This window comes from Scyliorhinus torazame, chromosome 16, assembly GCF_047496885.1.
Source record: "Scyliorhinus torazame isolate Kashiwa2021f chromosome 16, sScyTor2.1, whole genome shotgun sequence".
Lineage (NCBI taxonomy): Eukaryota > Metazoa > Chordata > Chondrichthyes > Carcharhiniformes > Scyliorhinidae > Scyliorhinus > Scyliorhinus torazame.
In genome coordinates, this window is record NC_092722.1 from 10,617,571 (window position 1) to 10,642,397 (window position 24,827).

The 24,827-nt window shown below is 52.0% G+C and overlaps 1 protein-coding gene across 1 annotated transcript in view; it reads right to left on the bottom strand.

Annotated features, from left to right (window-relative positions):
- Nucleotides 1-24,827, bottom strand: part of ca6 (carbonic anhydrase VI) — a 50,695-nt gene that overhangs the window by 15,082 nt on the left and 10,786 nt on the right. The window contains exons 3-5 of the mRNA XM_072477924.1: nt 21,469-21,617; nt 18,573-18,668; nt 4,065-4,131 (exon numbers count right to left, since the gene is read on the bottom strand). Coding sequence (XP_072334025.1) covers nt 4,065-4,131; nt 18,573-18,668; nt 21,469-21,617 — 312 coding nt within the window. The remainder of the gene's footprint in view (nt 1-4,064; nt 4,132-18,572; nt 18,669-21,468; nt 21,618-24,827) is intronic.

Here is a 24,827-nt window from a genome sequence, read left to right on the forward strand (position 1 = left end):
ACAGAGAAATGTACAGCATCGCAGGACATACAGAAAGTCAACAGAAATGAAAAAAGACCTTAGAAATATCCGTTAATATGACATTACCTGGTGACCAGCTGCCTCCCAAACCAAACTATTTCACAACATAAGAACATAAGAACTAGAAGCAGGAGTCGGCCATCTGGCCCCTCGAGCCTGCTCCACCATTCAGTGAGATCATGGCTGATCGTTTGTGGACTCAGCTCCACTTTCCGGCCCGAACACCATAACCCTTAATCCCTGTATTCTTAAAAAAACTATCTATCTTTATCTTAAAAACATTTAATGAAGGAGCCTCTACTGCTTCACTGGACAAGGAATTCCATAGATTCACAACACTTTGGGTGAAGAAGTTCCTCCTAAACTCAGTCCAAAATCTACTTCCCCTTATTTTGAGGCTATGCCCCCTAGTTCTGCTTTCACCCACCAGTGGAAACAACCTGCCCGCATCTATCCTATCTATTCCCTTCATAATCTTATATGTTTCTATAAGATACCCCCTCATCCTTCTAAATTCCAACGAGTACAGTCCCAGTCTACTCAACCTCTCCTCGTAATCCAACCCCTTCAGCTCTGGGATTAACCTAGTGAATCTCCTCTGCACACCCTCCAGTGCCAGTACGTCCTTTCTCAAGTAAGGAGACCAAAACTGAACACAATACTCCAGGTGTGGCCTCACTAACACTTTATACAATTGCAGCATAACCTTCCTAGTCTTAAACTCCATCCCTCTAGCAATGAAGGACAAAATTCCATTTGCCTTCTTAATCACCCGTTGCACCTGTAAACCAACTTTTTGCGACTCATGCACTAGCACACCCAGGTCTCTGCACAGCAGCATGTTTTAATATTTTATCATTTAAATAATAATCCCTTTTGCTGTTATTCTTACCAAAATGGATAACCTCACATTTGTCAACATTGTATTCCATCTGCCAGACCCTAGTCCATTCACTTAGCCTATCCAAATCCCTCTGCAGACTTCCAGTATCCTCTGCACTTTTTGCTTTACCACTCATCTTAGTGTCGTCTGCAAACTTGAACACATTGCCCTTGGTCCCCAACTCCAAATCATCTATGTAATTTGTGAACAAATGTGGGCCCAACACTGATCCCTGAGGGACACCACTAGCTACTGATTGCCAACCAAAGAAACACCCATTAATCCCCACTCTTTGCTTTCTATTAATTAACCAATCCTCTATCCATGCTACTACTTTCCCCTTAATGCCATGCATCTTTATCTTATGCAGCAACCTTTTGTGTGGCACCTTGTCAAAGGCTTTCTGGAAATCCAGATATACCACATCCATTGGCTCCCCGTTATCTACCGCACTGGTAATGGCCTCAAAGAATTCCACTAAATTAGTTAGGCACGACCTGCCCTTTATGAACCCATGCTGCGTCTGCCCAATGGGACAATTTCCACCCAGATGCCTCGCTATTTCTTCCTTGATGATAGATTCCAGCATCTTCCCTACTACCGAAGTTAAGCTCACTGGCCTATAATTTCCCGCTTTCTGCCTACCTCCTTTTTTAAACAGTGGAGTCACGTTTGCTAATTTCCAATCCACCGGGACCACCCCAGAGTCTAGTGAATTTTGGTAAATTATCATTAGTGCATTTGCAATTTCCCTAGCCATCTCTTTTAGCACTCTGGGATGCATTCCATCAGGGCCAGGAGACTTGTCCACCTTTAGCCCCATTATCTTGCCCATCACTACCTCCTTAGTGATAACAATCCTCTCAAGGTCCTCACCTGTCATAGCCTCATTTCCATAAGTCACTGGCATGTTATTTGTGTCTTCCACTGTGAAGACCGACCCAGAAAACCTGTTCAGTTCCTCAGCCATTTCCTCATCTCCCATTATTAAATCTCCCTTCTCATCCTCTAAAGAACCAATATTTACCTTAGCCACTCTTTTTTGTTTTATATATTTGTAGAAGTTTTTACTATCTGTTTTTATATTCTGAGCAAGTTTACTCTCATAATCTATCTTACTCTTCTTTATAGCTTTTTTAGTAGCTTTCTGTTGCCCCCTAAAGATTTCCCAGTCCTCTAGTCTCCCACTGATCTTTGCTACTTTGTATGTTTTTTCCTTCAATTTGATACTCTCCCTTATTTCCTTAGATATCCACGGTCGATTTTCCCTCTTTTTACCGTCCTTCCTTTTTGTTGGTATAAACCTTTGCTGAGCACTGTGAAAAATCACTTGGAAGGTTCTCCACTGTTCCTCAACTGTTTCACTATAAAGTCTTTGCTCCCAGTCTACCTTAGCTAGTTCTTCTCTCATCCCATTGTAATCTCCTTTGTTTAAGCACAAAACACTAGTGCTTGATTTTACCTTCTCACCCTCCATCTGTATTTTAAATTCCACCATATTGTGATCGCTCCTTCCGAGAGGATCCCTAACTATGAGGTCATGAATCAATCCTGTCTCATTACACAGGACCAGATCTAGGACCTCTTGTTCCCTCGTAGGTTCCATTACATACTGTTCTAGGAACCTATCACGGATACATTCTATAAACTCCTCCTCAAGGCTGCCTTGACCGACATGGTTAAACCAATCGACATGTAGATTAAAATCCCCCATGATAACTGCTGTACTATTTTTACATGCATCCGTTATTTCTTTGTTTATTGCCTGCCCCACCTTAATGTTACTATTTGGTGGCCTATAGACTACTCCTATCAGTGACTTTTTCGCCTTACTATTCCTGATTTCCACCCAAATGGATTCAACCTCATCCTCCATACCACCGATATCATCCCTTACTATTGCTCGGATGTCATCCTTAAATAACAGAGCTACACCACCTCCCTTACCATCCACTCTGTCCTTCCAAATAGTTTGATACCCTCGGATATTCAACTCCCAGTCGTGACCATCCTTTAACCATGTTTCAGTAATGGCCACTAAATCATAGTCATTCACGATGATTTGCACCATCAACTCATTTACCTTATTCCGAATACTACGAGCATTCAGGTAAAGTACACTAATGTTGGCTTTTTTACCTTTGTTTTGAATCTTAACACCTCGATCAGTAACCTCTCCTAAGTTATATTTCCTCTTAACTTTTCTCCTAATTTTCCTTGTCATTGAACCCATATCTTCATGTAACAACCTGTCGCGTTGCTTTTACTTCCCGTTTTATTCCTTTTAGTATTACTGATCCTATTCACTGAGCTCCCCTCAGTCACTGTACCTTGTACTGTCGCCCTTTTTGATTTTTGACTATGGCTTCTCTGCCTTACACTTTCCCCCTTACTGCCTTTTGTTTCTGTCCCTGTTTTCTACCTTCCAACTTCCTGCATCAGTTCCTATCCCCCTGCCACATTAGTTTAAACCCTCCCCAACAGCTCTAGCAAACACCCCCCCCCCCCCCCCCCTAGGACATCGGTTCCAGTCCTGCCCAGGTGCAGACTGTACGGTTTGTACTGGTCCCACCTCCCCCAGAACCGGTTCCAACCTCTAGTGTGAGCCTCCAGAATTAAAAACAAAGTCACTAAAGGTTCCCGACTTGGGTCACTGTCTGTGCGGAGTCTGCACGTTCTCCCTGTGTCTGCGTGGGTTTCCTCCGGGTGCTCCATTTTCCTCCCACAATTGAAATCAAAATCACTTATTGTCACAAGTAGGCTTCAAATGAAGTTACTGTGAAAAGCCCCTAGTCGCCACATTCCAGCACCTGTTCAGGGAGGCTGGTACAGGAATTGAACCATGCTGCTGGCCTGCTTTGGTCTGCTTTAAAAGCCAGCGATTTAGCCCAGTGAGCTAAACCAGCCCTAATTCCTGAAAGACGTGCTTGTTAGGTGAATTGGAGATTCTGAATTCTCCCTCTATGTACCCGAACAGGCGCCGGAATGTGGCGACTAGGGGCTTTTAACAGTAACGTCCCTGCAGTGTTAATGTAAGACTACTTGTGACGAGTAGCCGTGGAGAGAGTCGAGTGGCGGTAGACGGCTTAGAGGGAGAAGTGAGCGGAGGGGGAAAATTTAAAAAAAGACTACTTGTGAGACTAATAAATATTATTATTACCTGCATATCTGATTTTGCTTAGGCTGGATATAAAGTCGCTGTAGTATGTGTTTTCAAAGTGTCCACTCTGGGAAAAGACCAAAAAGAAAACCTTGTCAGAGAATCACAAAGACGCAGCTCCACAATAGACTGTTGACTGTACTTCATGGGTGGGATTCACTGCTAGCCCCTCATCGGTCGCAGGGTCGTTGAGGGGTCGCCGCCGATTTTTTTGGATGTAAAACACCACAGTTCCTCCACATCTCGTCTCAAAAACGGTATATCCAGCCCTATGTTTATGTTTCAACAACAACCTTTTGCATTTCTATAGCACTCGTTACATTCTGACATCTAAAGAACTTTATAGGGTGATGAACAACATCTTTACACTAAGATTGGAGCAGGGGGTGGGGAGTGGGAGCAAGTTTGAAGACAAAGGGCGAAATTCTCCGTTATCGGCGGAAAGTCCGCCGATCGGCGCAAAGAACGGCGCAAATCCCACTTGTGTCACGTCATAAAAATGGGCCGTTAGTCTCCGGCCCGAAATGGGCTAGCAGCGACGTAACGGGATCCGCGCTTGCGCAGTGGTTCACGCCGTGCAGCGTCATACGCGCTGCACGGCGTGACGGCTCATAAGGCCGCGCAGCTCCCCCCCACCCGACCGGAACACCCGACCGCAACACCCGACTGGATGGCTGGCCGTCGCTCAGCCCCGAGGTTCGAGTCACGGGATGTGGAGGCGCTCCTGGACACAGTGGAGCAGAGGAGGGACGCCCTGTATCCCGGGCACGGCCGCAGAGTTGCCCCACGCCACAGCCGGCGTCTGTGGAGGGAGGTGGCAGAGGCCGTCACCGCTGTGGCCCTGACACCACGGACAGGCACCCAGTGCCACAAGAAGGTGAACGACCTCGTCAGAGCAGGCAGGGTGAGCCTCCCCCATATCCCCCCTCCCCCATATCCCCCCTCCCCCATATCCCCCCTCCCCCATATCCCCCCTCCCCATATCCCCCTCCCCCATATCCCCCCTCCCCCATATCCCCCTCCCCCATATCCCTCCTCCCCCATACCCCCCCTCCCCCATATCCCCCCTCCCCCATATCCCCTTCCACCATATCCCCCCATATCCCCCCTCCCCCATATCCCCCCTCCCCATATCCCCCCTCCCCATATCCCCCCTCCCCCATATCCCCCCTCCCCCATATCCCCCTCCCCCATATCCCCCCCTCCCTCATATCCCCCCTCCCCCATATCCCCCCTCCCCCATATCCCCCCTCCCCCATATCCCCCCTCCCCCATATCCCCCTCCCCCATATACCCCCATATCCCCCCTCCCCATATCCCCCCTCCCCCATATCCCCCTCCCCCATATCCCCCCTCCCCCATATCCCCCCATATCCCCCCTCCCCCATATCCCCCCTCCCCCATATCCCCCTCCCCCATATCCCCCCTCCCCCATATCCCCCCTCCCCATATCCCCCATATCCCCCCTCCCCCATATCCCCCTCCCCCATATCCCCCCTCCCCCATATCCCCCCTCCCCCATATCCCCCCTCCCCCATATCCCCCATATCCCCCTCTCCCATATCCCCCTCCCCCATATCCCCCCATATCCCCCCTCCCCCATATCCCCCCCCATATCCCCCCTCCCCCATATCCCCCCTCCCCCATATCCCCCATATCCCCCCTCCCCCAGATCCCCCCCTCCCCCATATCCCCCATATCCCCAAGTGAATCCAGCCCTAACCTTAACCTCTGCAATGCACGCGCAACCGATGGCGTGCATTCATATACCTGCCTAACACTGTTGCCTTTTACCCCTGCCACCACCACCCCCCCCCCCCACAGGAGAAGCGCGCGCACAACAATAGGGAGCATGTGAGGACTGGTGGAGGGCCCGCTGATGAGAGGCCACTGACCGTATACGAGGAAAGGGCCCTGGAACTGGCTGGCGGACCTGAGGACCGGGAGGTTGCTGATGCAGAGGTCGGGGGCCCACGAGCAAGTGAGCCACCAACAGCCCGTCCCCATATCCCCCCTCCCCTATATCCCCCTCCCCCGTATCACCTGATCACTGCCTGATGTCTAACCATGCATGCTTCATTGTGTATCGCAGGACCAAACGTCCAGGCACCCATCCCCGCAGATGCACACCGCCCGCAGGATGCCCTTCGGAGACCACAGGAGACGGAGAGACCCGCACCCTCCAGCATGCGACGCCCGCAGGATGCCCCTCGGAGACCACGGGAGATGGAGAGACCCGGACCCTCCATCATGTGACGCCCGCAGGATGCCCCTCGGAGACCACGAGAGACGCAGAGACCCGGACCCTCCAGCATGCGACGCCCGCAGGATGCCCCTCGGAGACCACGGGAGACGGAGAGACCCGGACCCTCCAGCATGCGACGCCCGCAGGATGCCCCTCGCACACCATGGGAGACGGAGAGACCTGGAGCAACAGGGAGACGACACCCCCGTCACGTGCGGGAGCGACCACCCAGCGATGAGGGGGGCAGCCACAGGCCCCCGTCACATCCGAGCCAGGACACCACTACCCAGGACACCACTATCCAGGACACCCCTACCCGGGACACCACTACCCAGGACACCCCTACCCGGGACACCACTACCCAGGACACCCCTACCCGGGACAGCACTACCCGGGACACCACTACCCGGGACACCACTACCCAGGACACCCCTACCCGGGACAGCACTACCCGGGACAGCACTACCCAGGACACCCCTACCCGGGAAGACGAAATACCGGACAGTGACTCAGAGTGGATGGGTGGAGACGAACCCCCATCCCAAAGTGCCATGGAGTCAGAGTGGGACGAAGAGCACGACACAACGCCACTGCTGTCACCAACACCCTCCACCATCGCAGAAACACTCACCATGGTTGGGCACTTTAGTGATGAGGCGTCTGGTACACTCACTGGTGCGCACAACACAGCCGTCCCGGTACAGCAGGTGGAGGTAGGAGCAGCAGAGGCACCGGACGGTCGGAGGGCGGCCCAGGCCAAGCGAACATCTGCCGCCCAGATGGATTCCGGGTTCCTGCAGTTACCACACCCACACATAGATCCGATGCAACCACCGACACGGAGACGAGCGAATAGGGTGACGGGTGGCTTGCGGCGGCTGCGGTCGCAGGTGGAGGAGCCCACCCGCGTCCAGGAGCTGGGAGTGGTCCCGGTCATGCGTGCCACCCAGGCTGACACCGCACGGGTGGCGTCCGCGGTGGAGGCAATGGGTGCGACGGTGTCAGACATGGGGAACGGTTTGCGAGGCCTGGGGCCTTCCGTGCAGGCGGCGTCTGTGGCCCAGGAAATGGCTGCCCTCTCACAGGAGGCCATGAGCCAGTGCCAGCGCCAGATGGCAGAGGCGCTCAACGCCATAGCCCAGTCTCAGCAGGCCATGGCCCAGTCTCAGCAGGCCATAGCCCAGTCTCTGCAGGCCATGGCCCAGTCTCTGCAGGCCATGGCCCAGTCTCTGCAGGCCATCGCTGAGGGCATCGGCGCCAGTGGCCATGTGCGAGCCGGCGTCGCACTGTCACAGACAGGGTTTGACAACCCCCTGGGCTCCATGGCTGCAAACCTGCAGACCCCTGTCGATACCAGCACGGGCCTCCAGGACTGGCAGCGCCAGATGTCGGGGGCGCGTCGGATGGCCAGTCCGTTCGCATCCCCCACCCATGTAGAGGCCTGGGGGCCATCGGGCACCCCGAGGGAGGAGGAGGTGGTGTGGTCCGTCCCGGCTCCCTCTGTAGGGGAGGTCCCGGTACACCGCGACACCTCGGACTCCCACCCTTCCGTCCCAGGTGCATCGGGTGGGCCACGGGCAGGACAGGCTGGCAGCTCGCCATCCCAGTCGCCCGGGCCGCAGCCTGGCCCATCTAGGCCAGGACGCCCCAGGAAACGGCCGCCAAAGGGATCCAGTGTCAGAGGGCAGGAATCACAGGAGTCCACCTCCAGTTCTGCTGTACCGTCTGGGGAACCACGTAGACGTAGTCAAAGGGCCCGTAAGGCCAAACAATTAGACACTGAGTAAGTTGGCACGGGTGCAGGGCACAGATGAGTTTTAGGGGCTAGGGCACGTGCATGAACTCCTTTGGTTATTAAAGTCAATGTTACACCTACAGAAGCTGCCTTTGTGCTCTGTCCAAAGCGTGCGGGGGTGTCATGTACGTTGAGCGCAAGTGTGTGTGTGAGGGGTGGTCTTACCTCAGCCCCAGGTGAGTCTGCCCCCTTCCCCCTGGGCCGCCATCAACACCCCCGGGCAGAGGACGGGACCGTGCGCTGCAGTGTCACAGCCGCATGCAGGGATGGTCCGGGTGGATGGTGGTACTGTGGCCATGGGTCAGACATAGTCCAACGATGTAGAGCCAGGAGCTCATCGGAGGGCGGGTTGTCATCATCCTCCATGGCCTGCGATAGACACGCGTCCACCCGCAACTGGGTGAGCCCGGCCCGTTGTGCCGCCGGTGGATCGGCAATTGGGGGGGGGGGGGTGGTGTGCATGCGGGTGGGGTGTGTGGCGTTGGGGAGGGGGGTGAGGGTGCTGGGTGGGTGGATGGGTGTGGGGTGTGGGTGGTCGGCTGTTGCCATGGTGTGCGGTCTGTGGCCATACTACCCGATTCCCACGCCCATCTAGTCAGTGAAGCGGGCGTCTATCAGTCTGTCCCGTGCCCGCTGGGCCAGCCGGTAACGGTGGACAGCCACCCGCCTGTGTCTACCCCGTCTGCCCTGACCATTGCCCCCATCCCCCTCATCTGGGGAGGACTGCGCCTCTTCCTGCTGCTCCTCCACTCCGCCCTCCTCTGCCTGCGGCACATCGCCCCTCTGCTGGGCTATGTTGTGCAGGACGCAGCACACCACAATGATGTGGCCGACCCTATCTGACCGATACTGGAGGGCGCCCCCAGAGAGGTCCAGGCACCTGAAACGCATCTTCAGCACGCCAAAGCACCTCTCGATCACTCCCCTTGTCGCTACATGGGCATCATTGTAGCGGTTCTCCGCCTCATTGCGTGGCCTCCGTATAGGCGTCATCAGCCACGATCGCAATGGGTAGCCCCTGTCGCCCAGCAACCAGCCCCTCAGCCGGGGATGGCGTCCCTCGTACATGCCGGGGATGGCGTCCCTCGTACATGCCGGGGATGGATGACCGCGACAACACGAATGAGTCGTGTACACTGCCTGGGTGACGGGCGCAGACGTGCAGGATCATCATGCGGTGGTCGCAGACCACCTGTACCTTCATCGAATAGGTCCCCTTCCTATTAGTGAACACGGCCCTGTTATCTGCAGGTCGCCGCACGGCGACGTGCATCCCATCGATCGCGCCCTGGACCATGGGGAACCCGGCCACGGCAGAGAAGCCCACGGCCCGGGCATCTTGGCTGGCCCGGTCCACGGGGAAGCGGATGTAGCGGTGCGCCATGGCATAAAGGGCATCTGTCACTGCCCGGATGCACCGATGCACCGATGTCTGCGATATGCCGGACAGGTCCCCACTCGGTGCCTGGAATGACCCCGTTGCATAAAGGTTCAGGGCCACCGTAACCTTGACGGACACGGGGAGAGGGTGTCCCCCGCCAGTGCCACGCGGTGACAGGTGTGCCAGCAGGTGGCAGATGTGTGCCACGGTTTCCCGGCTCATCCGGAGTCTCCTCCTGCATTCCCGGTCCGTGAGGTCCTGGTATGACTGCCGGGGCCGGTACACATGGGGCGCCCTCGGGTGCCTCCGTTGCCGTGGGGCTGCGACGTCCTCCTCCCCCTCCTCGTCCTGTCGGTCAGGTGTCCCTCCAGCCTGTGTGGCTGCCGCCTGCCCCTCTGCGGCAGCCTGCGCCGCCTATCTGGCACGCTCCTCCTCCTCCTCCTCCTCCTCCTCCTCCTCATCCAGGGCAACATAGACATGAGCGGCTGCCACCACGGCGGTCAACATCGCTGGATGGTCTGAAAACATGACGGCCTGGTGGGGGGGAGGGGAACGACGACATGTCATCATTGCCCATATCCCCTCCTCCCCCCAGCCAGGTGGCATGGACCGCATGGGTCCAACTGTTGGAGGCTGGCACCTGGCCAGGTGGACCAACTCATTTGCCCTCCCATCACCCACCCCGGCACGGACCCCCCCCCCCCAACCTCCACCCCGGCACGGACCCCCCCCCCAACCTCCACCCCGGCATGGACCCCTCCCCCATCCCCCACCCCGGCACGGACCCCTCCCAACCCCCAACCTCCACCCCGGCACGGACACCCTCCCCAACCTCCACCCCAGCACGGACCCCCCCCCCCCAACCTCCACCCCGGCACGGACCCCCCCCCCAACCTCCACCCCGGCACGGACCCCCCCCAACACCCAACCTCCACCCCGGCACGGACCCCCTCCCCAACCTCCACCCCAGCACGGACCCCCCCAACCCCCAACCTCCACCCCGGCACGGACCCCCTCCCCAACCTCCACCCCGGCACGGACCCCCCCAACCCCCAACCTCCACCCCGGCACGTACCCCCTCCCCAACCTCCACCCCAGCACGGACCCCCCCCAACCTCCACCCCGGCACGGACCCCCCCCCAACCTCCACCCCGGCACGGACCCCCCCCAACCCCCAACCTCCACCCCGGCACGGACCCCCCCCAACCCCCAACCTCCACCCCGGCACGGACCCCCTCCCCAACCTCCACCCCAGCACGGACCCCCCCCAACCTCCAACCTCCACCCCGGCACGGACCCCCCCAACCCCCAACCTCCACCCCAGCACGGACCCCCCCTCCAACCTCCACCCCGGCACGGACCCCCCCCAAACTCCAACCTCCACCCCAGCACTGACCCCCCCCCCAACCTCCACCCCGGCACGGACCCCCCCAACCCCCAACCTCCACCCCGGCACGGACCCCCCCCAACACCCAACCTCCACCCCAGCACGGACCCCCTCCCGGCACTCCCCCGGAGCCCAGCCTACTCTAACCACCCCCCCCCCCCCGCCGCTCACACACACACACAAGCCGAGACACACCTCTCCTCACGCAATCAGTCTGCGGCCACGCCATTTCCTGCCCAGAGCCAACCCCCCAGGCCGTCACTCACCTCCTCGCTGGTCGGCGTGAGCCTGGAGCACCGGGTCACGCCGATGAAAAGGAGGTTTGATTCACGTCGACGGGAACGGTCATCACGTCGACGGGACTTCGGCCCATCCGGAAGGGAGAATATCGGCAGGCCGAAAATCGGCTGCCTTGCGCAGACCCGTGACATTCTCCGCGGCAGCGGCGCCATTAACGCCCCGCCGACTTTTCTCCCTTCGGAGGCTTCGGCGGGGGCGGGATTCACGGCGGCCAACGGCCATTCTCCGACCCGGCGGGGGGTCGGAGAATGACGCCCAAAGAGTTGGAAGGGTATTTAAGGAGATGTCTGGATGTGTCCCAGTGATGTAATGAATAATCTATTAGCGCCTCATTGATTCCAGATTCATTTGAACCGTTTCTTCACTAAGTCAGCAACCTGCTTACTCATTCTTGGAGTTTGGTCTATGTCATGTGATTCCAGAATGTTTATACACTGAAACTTGATCACCTGTTCTCCCATTGGCTCCATTCTTGGTTATTTGCACGAGGCTACCAGTGCAAGTAACTTTTAAATATTAAACTTAATTTATATTTAAATATAAGTTTTTAAATAAACTTATAAACTTTTAAGTTTATAAATTTAAATTTATAAATATAAATGTTTATAAAAAGAAACATTTATTTTTAAATGTAAATAAAAGGTGGCACAGTGGTTAGTACTGCTGCCTCACAGCGCCAGGGACTGGGTTTGATTCCGCCCTCGGGTGACTGTCTGTGTGGAGCGCGGTAGTCACCACTGTTTGTATAATACGTATATAAGAGGTAATACGGTAAGGCTCCTCTACTACAGGTACAGGGGTAGATCCCTGCCTGCTGGCTCCGCCCAGTAGGTGGAGTATAAATGTGTGTGCTCACCGAGCTGCAGCCATTTCGGCAGCAGCTGCAGGAGGCCACACATCTCTGCTTAATAAAGCTTTGATTACTCTCTACTCTCGTCTCGTCGTAATTGATAGTGCATCATGGAGTTTGCACATTCTCCCCATGTCTATGTGGGTTTCCTCCGGGTGCTCCGGTTTCCTCCCCCAGTCCAAAGATGTGCAGGTTGGTGGATTGGCCGTGATAACTTGCCCCTTCGTGTCCAAATGTTAGGTGGAGTTACTGGGATAGAGCGGGGGCGTGGGCTGAGGTAGGATTCTCTTTTGGAGGGTTGGTGCAGATTCAATGGGCTGAATGGCCTTCTTCTGCACTGTAGGGATTCTTTGAGTCTATGATTCCCTGAAAAGAACAGCTTGCATATATATAGCGCCTCCTGTCTAATAAACTATTCCATGAACATTACCGAAAGGAATTTGGAAGCAGGCCAGATAAAGAGACATTGAGACAGCTGATCAAAAGCTTGGTTAAAGAAGAAGGATTTAAAACACGTCTTAAAGAGAGAGGGATAGAAGTAGAGAGGCGGAATCGCATCACTAAGGATCTCCGCAGCTGAAAACCTAGCAAGTGACAGCAAAGGTGACAGACTTGGAGGAATCCAGTATTCTCAAGAGGGTTGCAAGGCTAGAGGAGGTTACCAAGGGAGGGCAGACGCTAAGGGCAAATTAGCATGACCAATCCACCTAACCTGCACATCTTTGGACTGTGGGAGGAAACAGGGAGAATGTATAGACTCCACACGGACAGTGACCCAGCCGGGAATCGAACCTGGGGCCCTGGAGCTGTGAAACAACAGTGCAAACCACTGTGCTACCGTGCCACCCTGGTGGGTGAACAGGACTTGGTGCAAGATAGGATACAGGCAGCGCAATCAGATTGTCCTCTTTGGAGGAGGTTTGCTTACAATTCCTGATGAAAGAAGATCTGGGCACTCCTGATTATCTGCCAGTTTTTATTATCTATCGAGACGAGGAGCTCTTTGGATAATGAATGTTCTGCTGTAATTGATATGGGCAGATTGTAAGTCTCCTTAAAAGCGAAATAGTGAAAACATATGTCTCATTGACAGCTCTAGCAGTGGTAATGAATCAATAACAGCTTCCTTTTCAATCCTTTCTGCCGGCCATGGGTTTTTATTGTTCCGTGATAGATCCACTCCAGTTGCAAGACACAAAGCTCACTAAGCCAAACATATTCCTCTTGCTTCATTCAGATGGTGCTTCGAGTTAATTTGCTGCTAATTCAGATTAAGATGTATTTAATTAACAGGCTGATTTTGCCAATTCAGAATATGAACACAGAATGCAATAGGGACCAAAGTGCCATGATTGAAATTCAGCGCAGGGGTCACTGACCCCACTCGATGTATCTTCTAAATTGCACACATGCAGCCTTGGGCCTTGAACGACACAAAATGCAGAAAGAACACGTGCATCGCCACAAAATTCAATTGGTGATAAATGGGCCAGCTCTCATCCCACACTCATCCCAGTCTGGATGTGTTTTGAGTGTTTCCCTGGGCCCCTCACATGCATTGCTCCTCCTCCACAACGTCCTTGGTTCCCCCTCTTTGCAGCTTGTCCTCTGAATAGGGAATAATCAACCTGCCCCCCTCCGCCGGTTAGGCTTCCCGGGGGTCTCGTGGAATACGAGCTTGAGTGGCGGTGCTCCCTCATCAGCGGGGGAGCTAATCACGACATGAAAACACCAGGTCGCGTGTGGGCTGGCCGCACGGGGTGTCCCTTCTGGGACCAGTGTACAAAGAGTTTTTGTTTCTCGTCAATAAACATTTCGCTCCCTTACACTCCTGTTATGCACTTTGGAAGGAGGAATTTAGGCAGAGACTATTTTCTAAATGGGGAAATGCTTAGGAAATCAGAAGCATAAAGGGACTTGGGAGTCCTTGTTCACGATTCTCTTAAGGTTAATGTGCAGGTTCAGTCGGCAGTTAATAAGGCAAATGCAATGTTAGCATTCATGTCAAGAGGGCTAGAATACAAGACCAGGGATGTACTTTTGAGGCTGTATAAGGATCTGGTCAGACCCCGTTTGGAATATTGTGAGCAGTTTTGGGCCCCGTATCTAAGGAAGGATGTGCTGGCCTTGGAAAGGGTCCAGAGGAGGTTCACAAGAATGATCCCTGGAATGAAGAGCTTGTCGTATGAGGAACTGTTGGGGACTCTGGATCTGTACTCGTTGGAGTTTAGAAGGGTGAGGGGGGGGGATCTTATTGAAACTTACAGGATACCGCGAGGCCTGGATAGAGTGGACGTGGAGAGGATGTTTCAACTTGTAGGAAAAACTGGAAGCAGAGGACACAATCTCAGGCTAAAGAGAAATCAACAATAATTTCTCCCTCAATGTCAACAAAACGAAGGAGATTGTCATCGACTTCAGGAAGCGTAGTGGAGAACATGCCCCTGTCTACATCACTGGGAACGAAGTAGAAAGGGTCGAGAGCTTCAAGTTTTTAGGTGTACAGATCACCAACAGCCTGTCCTGGTCCCCCCATGCCGACACTATAGTTAAGAAAGCCCACCAAAGACTCTACTTTCCCAGAAGACTAAGGAAATTTGGCATGTCAGCTACGACCCCTACCAACTTCTACAGATGCACCACAGAAAGCATTCTTTCTGGTTGTATCACAGCTTGGTATGGAGCCTGCTCTGCCCAAGACCACAGGAAACTATAAAAGGTCTTAAATGTAGCCCAGTCCATCACGCAAACTAGCCTCCCATCCATTGACTCTATCTATAATTCCCGCTGCCTCGGAAAGGCAGCAGCATGATTAAGGATCCCACGCACCCCGGACATACTCTCTTCCACCTTCTTCCGTCAGGAAAAAGTTACCAAAGTTTGAGGTCACGTACCAAACCGACTCAAGAACAGCTTGTTCCCTACTGCCATCAGACTTTTGAATGGACCTACCTCGTATTAAGTTGATCTTTTCTCTACACCTTGCTATAACTGTAACATTATATTCTGCAGTCTCTCCTTCCTTCGCTATGTCTTAGGGGGCTGTTTAGCACAGGGCTATATCGCTGGCTTTGAAAGTAGACCAAGGCAGGCCAGCAGCGCGGTTCAATTCCCATACCAGACTCCCCGAACAGGTGCTGGAATGTGGCGACTAGGGGCTTTTCACAGTAACTTAATTGAAGTCTACTTGTGACAATAAGAGATTTTCTTCTTTTTTTCTTTCTATGTCCGATATGCATTTTTTGTGCAGCATGCAAGAAACAATAATTTTCACTGTATATTAATACACGTGGCAATAATAAATCAAATCAAATCAAATCAAATCCTTTAAAACAGAGATGAGGAGGAATTTCTTCAGCCAGAGGGTGGTGAATCTGTGAAACTCTTTGCCGCAGAAGGCTGTGGAGGCCAAGTCACTGAGCGTCTTTAAGACAGAGATAGATAGGTTCTTGATTAATAAAGGGGATCAGGGGTTATGGGGAGAAGGCAGGAGAATGGGGATGAGAAAACTATCAGCCATGATTGAATGGCGGAGCAGACTCGATGGGCCGAGAGGCTTAATTCTGCTCCTATGTCTTATGGTCTTATGATCCTCAAGCTCCAGAAATGGTCAGCCGGATAGTGGTGCGGTGCAATTCTCATTCACCGTGTCAGCCTTAGTTTGGAATTGGGGCTCACATGGTACATTCTGACCCGATCATCATTTAACTGTGATTTACAATAACACATATACCGGGCGGAACTCTCCGTTCCTGAGGCTAGTGCTGGCGCCAACGGAGAATTCACGACGGGAAAATCTGCGCAAACCTATTCCAGTGCCAGTGATGGGCTAGCACCGGTGCAGCGTGGAACACTTGCGGATCGCGTGGAAAATGGCCGCAGAATCGCCGGGTCCCGGGCAGCGCATGCGCAGGGCTGACGAGCTGCACGGGTGCGCTGGAAAACATGGCTCCAGCCATTCTGGAACCTTACCCCGCCCACCCCGACCCCACAGCCCACCCCCCCGGCCTGCCCCCACCACTCCCCCCAGCCCCCAGCAGAAGCTCCCCAGCCAGCGGCAGAGATCCCGGCCGAGTGTGGCAACGCTGGACACCGGCCGCAGCCGGCACGTCAGGTTCGCGACTGCTGAGACCACACGTAGCCCGTGCCGTCGGGAACTCGGCCCATCGGGTGGGCCGGCTGATGATACGCCAACGGCCTTGCGACTGCGCACGGCGTGTGTCCCAATGGTGTTGATTTGGCGGGGTCGGAGCATCGCGAACCAGCGTCAAACTGCCGCTTGCCCCAAATCCTGCGTCGGGAGCCATTCTCTGCCCAATCGCCAATCCCGATTTTGCCGTCGGACTACGGAGAATCCCGCCCACCATATCTTTATCTTATGCCATGAAGCACTTTGAGCTGTTTTTAAATGTAGATATGTAAATTATAATACCAACCTCTTTTGTAATTAATTACAGCTCTTTCTAATGTCCCCGCGCACTTCAAAAGTAATATCCATGAATTAATATGATTCTTACTACTGTAAGCAACATGTAGTGTATGGCAATATTACCTTCATAGTGCTAGCTTTCTAACACTCTAATTTATATGTTTTCTTACAGCTGTTTCCCTTTTATCATCATTAATTCCGTTCTGAAATACACCGTTGGTTTGATTTGACTCCACTCTCTTCCACACGCAGGACAATGTTCCACACACACTGAGTAGTGACTCTCCAGCGAGAGAACGAGAAGGAAGCCGCATTTTTCCATCCTTTGACATCTTCCAATAGTGAGATGCATCTTCACAAAGTGATTCCATGTTCTTTTCTCAACCAATACCAGGCAAAAAAAACAGCTTGGCTGTTTTTGGAAGTTGTTGGTGCGGCATGGTAGCCCTGGCTGCCCAGTGCACTTCCAAACCTGAGGCACATCAAGGTATTTCACTGTGATGAGGTGCCAAATCATGACGAGTAGAATTTAGATATTGCCAGACAAATCTCCTTTGTCTTTACCCAGTCGCGACCCAAGTCGCACCCTCAGTCAGTGTCACTGATAAGATTCTAAACATGTCATAAATACTTTAATCACAGCAAATGATTAATCTTCGAGGACTAAAAACATTCTAGAAGAATTTGTGTTTTTTAAAAAGATATGTCCCTGAAAGAGTGAATTTAAGGAGTACGGTTGCTGTTATTCCTGGCAAAGACAGCGGGCATGGTTCAACGGAAATAAATCTATGTCCACTTTTCGGCGCGTTTAGCGGGGTATTTCTAGGCAGCTGCAGTACCAATGAGCACCCCGCTATTTACCGGCACTTTGCCGTTTGTTTTGGCCTTGGTGAGTTTCTCTCCAGCGAGGCCGTACTTGAATCATTTCCTGTTCCCGGGCTCAGCAGGAAAGGCGCCTCGCAAATCAGGAAGCCATTTTGTTTAGTCTGGCTACCCCAATCTTTTCCCCCGCCCCCTTTTCAGCCCCCTCCTGTTTCTGACCCTCCCCTGCCCCATCCCCAACATCGGGAGGGACCCCGGGAACACCCCCCTCGACCTGGTAAGGCCCGCCCCGGGTCTGATCGCTGGCAGTGCCAGCCTGGCACGTGGCCACCCTGGGACAGGCAGACTGACATCCTGGCAGCGCTGAGGTGCAGAGGTGCCCGAGGGAGTGCCAGGGTGCCACCCTGCCCTGTCCCCGACTACCTGGGGGCCTCTAATGGCCTGAGAGAACCCCCCCTCACAAGTGCCATTGTGACTGGTCCATGTCTGGATCATGCCCAGTGAGGGCCAACCCCTTAGGAACCCTCTGGCCCCAGCTGACCCATCAACAGGATGGGCGCGCAACCAGTGCCGTCTTGTTGGCTGAGATGAGCGTGTTAGGGAGCGGGCAGCTAATATACAGCTACAGCTTGTCAGCCTTTCGAGTGACAATCCCGACCCCAGCGAATCCGACACATTTTTCATTGGAATCGATCATGTTCCACGTGGTGCCAGTGCTAGCCCCTGAACAGTCGGTGCATTGGTCCACGTACATCGCCAATTTTGCTGCCGTAGAAGTCCACAAATTGCACCGACATCAAAACTTAGTCTCAGGAACGGAGAATCTCTCCCCGGAGCTTTAATTACAGTGCGTTATCTCTAGCGTGGCTGTTCTTCTCTCTCTGTTTAGTCACTTCTGGTGAATACATTAATACAAGGAATGAAATGACAATCGCTTATTGTCACAAGTAGGCTTCAAATGAAGTTACTGTGAAAACCCCCTAGTCGCCACATTCAGGCGCCTGTTACGGGAATCGAACCATGCTGCTGGCTTGCCTTGGTTTGCTTTCAAAGCCAGCGATTTAGCCCTGTGCTACACAGCCCCTGCTTAACTGGAGCTAATAAGAATTAATGCAAATACATAGCACTTTCCATTTACCAAACTGAGGCACCTTATCATGACGGGGACCTAAATGGTGATCATCTGGTTATGCCTGTTGCTATGCCTGTACTAAAATGTCAGCGCCTAACTTTCATTGCCTTACCAGTGTAGGGTTTGTATCTCTGCAAAGTCTCGTTCACAGAAACCTTGAACCGTACCTCATAAAAAAATGCAAGCACAGCCAATCCATCTGCTTTATCAGAGGCTTCCGAGAAGTTGCTGTACTTGTCAGAATTATAATGAACGATATGCAGCTGAAAAACAAAATATGAAACAATTGTGTCAGTCCATTGTTGTACAAAACCTACTGGTGGCAGAGTGTGAACCATACTACATGAAGCTGGTACTGAGTCATTAGCCAGTATCGACTTGATTGGCTGAATGGCCTCCTCTTCTGTCATAATGACTCATAACTTCCATCGAGGTCTATGCTGACCCGAAGACACATGGGGGAGCCAGGCGGCCTATTCTAAGCCCGGACTAGAAATGGATGTGAACACTGGGTGAGTACAGGGTTGGTTAGGTAATAGAAACATAGAAAATAGGAGCAGGCAGAGGCCATTCAGCCCTCTGGGCCTGTCCCGCCATTCATTATGATCATGGCTGATCATCCAACTCAATAGCCTGTTTCTGCCTTCCCTCCCAAATCCTTTGATCCCTTCGCCCCAAGTTCTATATCTAATTGCTTCTTGAAAACAGGCTGTGGTAACGAATTCCTAACCGACTCAACCTCTCCTCATACGTCCCTGCTGCCAGACCAGGAATCATCCTGGTAAACCTTCGCTGCATTCCTTCTCGAGCAAGAACATTCTTCCTCAGATAAGGAGACCAAAACTGCACACAATATTCCAGGGGTGGCCCCACCAAGTCCCTGTATAATTGCAGCAAGACATCCCTGCTCCTGTCCTCGAATCCCCTCGCTATGAAGGCATCATACCGTTTTCCACCTGCTGCCACTGCAATGCTTAAATTCCTGACATTCACACATGAGGAATAGTCAAGGAGATGAGATCCAGTAGAAGTAGCGTTGTCCGTGGTATTATACCACACAACTGCACAGTGTAGCCTTCGGGAAACGAGTGGAGCGATTCGGAGTGCAAATCATTATGTTGACACTAAGGGCGGAATTCTCCCAGCCCCGCGCCAGGCCGGAGAATCGCCGCAACCGCGCCCCGACGCCGGCGCGCGATTCTCCGAGGTGCAGAGAATCAGCGGCATTTGCGCCGGCGGGTTTGGCGCCGCGCCGACTGCGGGCCGCTGGAATCGGCGGGGCTGGCAATTCTCCGGCCCTGATGGGCCGAGCGGCCGCACGGGAAAAGCAGAGGCCCTGGTCGCTGCCGGCAGGAACTCTGCGCGAAGGGCCGGGGGGGAGGGGGGGGGGGGGGCGGCCTGTGGGGCGGGGAAAAGCGATCCTTCACCGGGGGGAGGGGGCCTCCGATGGGGCCTGGCCTGTGATCGGGGCCCACCGGAATGCAGAGTTGTGGGAGGGTTGTTAGGCTAGAGGAGATTACAGAGACGGGGAAGGGTAAGCCCATGGAGGAACTGAGCACAGAATTTTAAAATCGAGACATTGCTGGACCGGGACCCAATGTAGCGATGATGAGTGAAAAGGATTTAGCATTGGTTGTGATATGGGTAACACGGTTAAAAAAAAACTTTGGGGCTCCACTTCAACGCAATTACAATTGGACTGTAACTTTGGTCAGAATTGGACTAGTTTTCCAAACTGATTTTATGGTTCAAGTTTCTACTCAAACTCCCTGGCATAATCACTAAGATAAAATCTTTTATTAGGCAGTGCGAGCAGTCAACGTTTCAGAATGATTATTGATTAGTGGGTATATAAAAAGGAGTTTTGGTAGGACAATGTGATGCAATAGTATGCTGATCAAATGTCAAGGCTGAGGCATTTAATCAAATGACATGAGTCATTTATTTCAAAGGCACTCCATTATATTGAACTTACAGTGCGTGCATTATGCTCCCTGAAAGCCAAGTGGGCAAAGTTTAGCACTAAGTCACTCCAGCAAAGGAGATTCCGGATAAAGGCACCTGGGCTAGAGAGAGGAAGATTTCAACCCAGGTTCCTGTCCTTCATGCCTTTCCAGTGGCTTTGACCAGGAAAGGACGGACATGTGGACGCTGTTGTGTCAATTACATCGCCAACAGAAGGAATTGCACATTCAAAGTCCACAAGCCCAACTTCGTAACAGTTCCCACCATCCAACCATTATGACATTGTCCCAATTCCCACAATAGCCATCTCCTGGCTTCTCTCAATGAGCTCTCTCCAAGTGCCAACTTGTGGATAGTCCCGTGCCCATAAAAACTAGGGGGTCTGGTCAAACTCTCACTTGGTGCTCTTCGAATGGAACAGAAAGAATTTCATCCTGAAGCATGGCTTAGGTTCAAAGGTGGGTGCAGTAATGAACGGACAATATAATAGCTCACTAGACCACTTAGCTCCATCATTTTGTTGAGGTTGTAGACAGGAAAAGTACCATCCCTTTTATGGTAAGGACAAAACAGGTTTCAATTGGCAAACTTAAAATCAGTTTGTATTATATGTATTATTCAACAGTTTATATATTAACGAGTTTGTGTTTTTGAATTATACAATTATATAATAACCAGATTATACTGTCAATGTTATTGAGTGATTGGCTGACAGGAAGAGTACTCGTGAAATTGCAAGGCGTTTGTTTCAACTGCACATTCCCGGTGAACCTGGGACTGGTTTAGCACAGTGGGCTAAATAGCTGGCGTGGAATGCAGAACAACGCCAGCAGCGCGGGTTCAATTCCCGTACCGGCCTCCCCGAACAGGTGCCGGAATGTGGCGACTAGGGGCTTTTCACAGTAACTTCATTGAAGACTACTTGTGGCAATAAGCGATTATTATTATTCTAAAAGCAGAAGAAAGATTTGCATTTATTCAGCACCATTCACAACCTCAAGGGGGCCTGAAACACTCTACCGCCAATGAAGTACTCCCAAAGAGTAGTACCGTTGCAATGTAGGAAAGGTGGACATAAGCTAAAGGCATTCACTGTACCTCTGCCACATATCGTATGCCATCAATTGTGTGCTCTGAGCCACTGCTCTCCAGGTCAAGGCCACCCCAGTGGAAATGCATCTGAACCGCTGTATGACGATGTAACAGTCCTTTGCTGATAAACATGGAGGGTGGCAAATTTATCGCAACTATGAGAATGAAATGCGCAAGGTTACTGGTTTAAAAAGTGAATCTTCCTTACATGTATGTAACACATAGCAGCACACAATTCCAAAATCCAGAACCATCTCGACAGACTAACAGATAATTCTTTGTCACGCAAACATATATTTCCACGAAGCGTATTGAGCCCAGTCACTGACAGCGAATTAGTATCTTCATGAATATTCTGAATTAATTTAAAATGTCTAACAAAGTCACCACAGAACTACCTTCGCAAATAGTGTGCCTTCAATGATGGCAATTATTTATATGGTGCCTTTGACAAAAATCATGTTTGATGGCTCGAGACAGAGAGGAACCAGATGTCAGGCAATGAGTTCGGGAGGAGGATCAAGAGCAGATTGAAAAAGCATTGCATATGAAAAAAAGCAGCAAGAGATTTGGGGGCGGGTTCCACAAAATAGGGTGGAGAGGGCAGAAGGTTCCAATTGGGGAGCAGAGCGGGGAAGTGGCAGTGCAAGTTATCCCTGTGGATGGAGAGATATCACAGTCAAAACCCACCCTGCTTTCATCCAATGTTTACAGAACCATTTATCAGAGGGGTTACTGGAGAGCAATCAGGTGTAAGAACCCGAGCTGATTAATTCCAAAGCAATGCTAAGGACACTGGGCAGCACGGTAGCACAATGGTTAGCACTGTGGCTTCACAGCTCCAGGGTCCCAGGTTCGATTCCCGGCTTGGGTCACTATCTGTGCGGAGTCTGCACATTTCCTCGTGTCTGCGTGGGTTTCCTCCCACAGTCCAAAGATGTGCAGGTCAGGTGGATTGGCCATGATAAATTGCCCGTAGTGTCCATAAATGGATAGGAGGGATTACGGGGATAAGGTGGGGGTGTGGGCTTAAGTGGGGCAGTCTTTCCAAGGGTCGGTGCAGACTCGATGGGCCAAATGGCCTCCTTCTGTACTGTAAATTCTATGTTCTAATTGCAGCACTCTAGCAAGACTGAGGTCAGCTTATTCATCCAAGGCCAGGGAGTGAATCTTCCTCATAGAATCATAGAAGCCCTACAGAGCAGAAAGAGGTCATTTGACCCATCAAGTTTGCACCGACCCTCTGAAAGAGCACCCATCCTATCCCTGTAATTTCTTAACCCCACCTAACATGCACATCTTTGGACTGCGGGAGGAAACCGGAGCACCCGGAGGAAACCCATGGAGACACGGGGAGGACGTGCAAACCCCACACAGTCACCCTCATCAGTTCTTCTTTTTATATTACTGATTCTGAGGATGTTGACATTTCTGGACATTACTTCAATACACTTCATGGAATTATATGTTTGCTGTATTGATTTACTGCCCATCCCCATTGCAGGCTCACTGAATTTTATTGCACTGAAAGGCCACTCAGCCTATCGCCCCTGTGCTAGCTCTGTGAAAGCTATGGCCAATTTAGTCCAACTTAGTTATTCTTGAGAAATAAGTGATGAATTTTCTTCTGGCGGTACATGTGGTGAAGGTGCTAATAGGGAGGAAGTTCTAGGAATTTAACCAGTGATGATGGAAGAATGGAAATATATATCCAAATCTGTACGGTGTGTAGCTTGCAGGGATACCTGGAGACAGTTGATCTTGGCCAGTTACTGTTGCAGTGCATCCTGTGGCACGGAATTCCTGCAGTGCAGAAGGGGACCGTTTGGCCCATCGAGTCTGCACCAACCCTCAGAAAGAGCACCCTACTGAGCACCCTACACAGTCCTAACATCACCAAACCTACACATCTTTGGACACTAAGGGGCAATTTAGCACAGCCAATCCACCTAACCTGCACATCTTTGGACTGTGGGAGGAAACCCGAGCACCCGGAGGAAACTCGCGCACACACGGGGAGAACGTGCAAACGTCACACAGACAGTCCCGGGTCCCTCATGGTGTGAGGCAGCAGTGCTAACCATTGTTCGTGCCCGTGCCAGCCCTGGTTAGTATACACCGCAAGTACCGTACACTAAGGCTGGAGGGAGTGGATGTTTGGGTTAATGGATGCGATTCCAATCAAGTAGACTATTTTGTCTTGAATAGTATTGTGTTGACTAAGTGTTGTTGCAACTGCAACCAAACCAGGGGGAAGTATTCCATCACGCTCCCGATGTGCCTTGTGGGCTTCAGGGTTCAGGAGTTACGTCACCCACCACAGAATACCCATCCTCTGACCTGCTCTAGTAGCTGCATTCATGTGACTGGTGCAGTTGATTTTCTGGTAAATGCTGAACCTCTGAGAAGATTGATGGTGGGGATTCAGCGATAACGATACCATTGACTGTCAAGGGTAGGTTATTAGGCTCTTTCTCGTCTGTGCACAGCAATGCGTGATTCACTTACAGGAGCTGAATGCACAGGGACATGCTTTTTTTTTTTAACATGCTTCGCTATCAGTGACAACAATTTGTGACCTTCCTCTCCAGTCCACTAAGTGCTCAATAAATACTCCTTATTATTGACTCCCAAACGTGCATTAACAGAAAGATTGAGAAAATGGTACTTTGCCTTGGCCCTACCTGAATCTTTTCGTCAAGCTGTGAGTAATCTACAAATCATTGATTTGACACAGTGGGGTATATTGTTTGAAGTCCTGCGCTGCCTAAAGAAATTCTGCAATGCTTCACCCTGCCTCATTCTGTCAATGAGTCGGGAATTCAGGTTCTTTGTTTGAAACAATGAAGGTAATTGTGATACCGGACGGAATTTTATCATCTTCTAACCAAGTATCAACTCAGGTGGGGAAAGCGTTGTGCCCCCCCACCGGCTCCATTGCCCGCTTTTCCCGTTTCGACGCTCGGTTAAAAAATATTCAGGAGGCGGGTACCAAGACGTCACACTGTGGGGGCACTGCCAGGGGGTCAGTGCCATGGTAAAGTAAAATAAAGTAATCTTTATTGTCACAAGTAGGCTTACATTAACACTGCAATGAAGTTACTGTGAAAATCCCCTAGTCGCCACATTCCGGCGCCTGTTCGGGTACACAGAGGGAGAACTCAAAATTTCCAAATTACCTAACAGCACATCTGTCGGGTACCCCCCCCCTCCAACCCCAACCGATGTGATGTCATTGGCGGGGGGGGGGGGGGGCGGAGGTTATAGGTTATCTAATGTGGGGGGGATAATAGAACGAGGAAGTCTGCTAATTAGATGTAAATGTCTGGTACTGGAGTTCCTGACCTTTCATACCGGGAACCCCA